The 3,195-nt window shown below is 45.2% G+C and overlaps 1 protein-coding gene across 1 annotated transcript in view; it reads right to left on the reverse strand.

The window, feature by feature from the left end:
- Window positions 1–465: 465 nt before the first annotated feature.
- The window catches only part of LOC111951275 (protein kinase C theta type-like), a 31,443-nt gene continuing 28,713 nt past the window's right edge, over window positions 466–3,195 (reverse strand). The window contains 3 exon segments of the mRNA XM_070434722.1: window positions 466–1,507; window positions 1,634–1,762; window positions 2,221–2,290. Of these exon segments, the coding sequence (XP_070290823.1) occupies window positions 1,349–1,507; window positions 1,634–1,762; window positions 2,221–2,290 (358 nt within the window). The 3' untranslated portion in view covers window positions 466–1,348.

The raw sequence follows: 3,195 nt of genomic DNA on the forward strand, positions 1-3,195 counted from the left end.
GTCGGGAAAAGGAACAAACATTAGGGAGGGAGGATAGAGCCATAGATGCATAGACAGTAGGCTACAGGTGGGTGAGTGAATGAGTCAGTCTACCCCCATGCTGCCCCCCACTGGAGAGKAAAGGCACTGCTATTGATCTGCCCTGTGAATGCACAGAACTGTTGTATCTATCAAGGAAGTACAGTATCTAATCACAGATTAATCATAAATGACCTTTATAGCTGGTGAGATGATAGTACATTATATCACAACGTAACACCAGGGTCTCAACTGCAGACAGAAAGAGCAATGGTAACTTTGACCAGTTTGTCAGTCTAGTCTCTGAGAGGGCGAGGCACAGGAAGGAAAGAGTGGGAGATAGAGAGAGGCAGGAAGATAGCGGTTTTAGTATTTCAACTAAATTCTCATTCTCGCACTCTGTGACACAAACTCATGCTRGAATGCAAATARGTAATGGGACATGTATTTACAAAAATCTTATTTTAATGTACAGAATAAAAACAAACAATTACTGCTGAATCTAGGCATCATCTATGTCATTAGATTCTATAATAACTTAATCACAGCGATCACAAGCCTCTGAAGGGCCATTATAAAACACAGTATCATGTAAACATAAACCATTCATTTATCCATGTACATTGAAGCCAACCACTCCACCGTCCGATAGTGTGACAATCTACCTGGATCTGAGCAATAACAATGGCAAAACAACACATTTTAATATACTAACTGCCTAACCGTGGCTCTATTTAATAAAACTACTGATACACTTTCAGAATTAAATATAAAATGTCCCAGGAAATGGTTAAAGTTGATTGAACAGACACTATTGAATAACAGGTTATGAGTACAATACAACATTCTCAGTATTCCACACAATCTGGGCAATCAGGTAGTGACTCCTACAGTAGTCTGTACACCACAGGTGGTTGGTGGCACCTTAATTGGGGAGGACTGGCTCGTGGTAATGACTGGAGCGGAATCAGTGGAATGGTATCATATACATCAAACACATCAAACACATGACATGTTTGATGSCATTCCATTTTCTACGTTCCGGCCATTATTATGAGCCGTCCTCCCCTCAGCAGCCTCCACTGCTGTACACCTTGGCTGTATAAAAGAGCTGAGGTGAGATGTTATTGACTGGTTGTGGATACGTTATTGATCTGTTAGGTAAGTGTCCTTGACTCCTGTCTGTGATGTGTTGTCGTAATGAGTAATTGATGCGTTGCGAATAGGTTGTCCGAAGGTTACAGATAGGTTGTGAATATGTTGCTGGTACAGTGGGTTGTTGATGGATTGTGAATATGTTGCTGGTAGGTTGTTGTAAGGTTATCGCAGGTCAGGGGCCTTTGATGTGGCCCATAGCTGGGTTGACGAAGGAGAAGTTGTTAAACATGGTTTGGTCCACACTGTTCATGAGGGTACGATCTGCACACGACAACCTGGGTTTCTCATTGATAAACTCCTTGTCAAAGTTACTGACGTCACTTGGGGATTTCTGCATGGACAGGAGAGAGGGGAGAGGTTACAACACACACACACACACGCAGCGAGCACACACACACATGCATAGAAATGCAGACGTAAACAAACACACAGACTTGCAGCCTGAGGATGTACGTACCACAGTTGGCCTGAAGGGCGGCGCCACCTCTCGTTTCTCCAGAGCGTTCCAGTCTGTGTCTTTGAAGAAAGAGTGTTGACGGATGTTCCCCTTCACACCCAGCCTCCTCTCCGGCTCCCTCACAAACAGCTAACCAGCTGTAAACAACATACTCACAGCACACACACAACACAAACACTGTACACACACACACCACACACCACACACACACACACACACACCACCACACAACAGCACACACACACCACACACACACACACACACACACACACACACACACAACACACACACACACACACACACACACACACACACACACACCACACCACACACACAACACACAGACACACAGCGAAGAGACACCAAGTTCATAAACCTCCACTCCAATGGAAAGAAGGACACAAGAACACCCTCCATGAAGAGGTAACCAATCACACGCAGACACACACAGTACAGGTCACACATCCATCAACCGTCAATCATTTCATGTTGTATGTATGTAATCTGGTGCATAGTGGACAATGTTGCCGTAGTTCATTCGTAGTGGCATTGCAGTGAGTGGACCAAGTTGTTGGATTGAGTGAGACCTTGATGAGGATGTCTCGTGCGTCCTTGGTCAGCCAGCGGGGGTAACAGGGGTTCATCTGTCCTGATGGACTGGAACAGTTCCTCCTCATCGCGACCATGGAATGGAGACTGGCCAATCAGCATCTCGTACAGCAAGACCCGAAACGACACCAGTCCACTGAGCTGCCTACTTCTGACCCCCAGCAGAATCTAAAAAATCCATGACCGTTCAGTTCAACATGACATCTCTTCATCATCATCATCACTTCATGTTGTTTATCTAAAACCAGTTACATTAGACAGAGATGGTATGTAATTGATTTAAGATACAAATCAATGAGATCAGAATTGAGTCTGAGAACATTAGTTCCTAAGGGAACGTTTCCATTGGTTGTACACCTTTTAAGGGTTGCAATGGTGATAGTAAGAGTGTAGATTCCTATAGTGATGGTGGACATGCAGTCACACTCTGGGGCGATGTAATCAGGTGTTCCACAGAAGGTGCAGGTCCGCGTTTCTCCCTCATGTTCTCCTTACACATCCCAAAGTCTGCTATCTTTATATGGCCTTCTGAGTCTAACAACAACGTTGTCAGCTTCAGATCCCTATAGACAATGCCCTTTTGGAGTGGAGGAAAGCTGAGCCCACAGATAATCTCAAGCAGCATAGAACTCTACAGCCAGAGGGAGGAGAGAGGGGATGTGAGGAGAGAGGGATGGTTGGAGAGAATGCAGGATGTTTGTGTGTGGTGTGTGTGTGTGTGTGTGTGTGTTGTGTGTGTGTGTGTGTGTGTGTGTGTGTGTGTGTGTGTGTGTGTGTGTGTGTGTGTGTGTGTGTGTGTGTGTGTGCTGTGATGTGTGTGTGTGTGTGTGTGTGGTGTTAACTTAAGTCGTCTCTGCAGCGTCAACTTGTGACAAGTTCCTGGATTGTGGAACATGAGGTCACCCTCGTTCAGATACTCCCATCAGCAAACGAAAGGTTCCTCCCTGTCCACA

This window comes from Salvelinus sp. IW2-2015, linkage group LG24 (assembly GCF_002910315.2).
Source record: "Salvelinus sp. IW2-2015 linkage group LG24, ASM291031v2, whole genome shotgun sequence".
In the NCBI taxonomy this organism is placed as follows: domain Eukaryota; kingdom Metazoa; phylum Chordata; class Actinopteri; order Salmoniformes; family Salmonidae; genus Salvelinus; species Salvelinus sp. IW2-2015.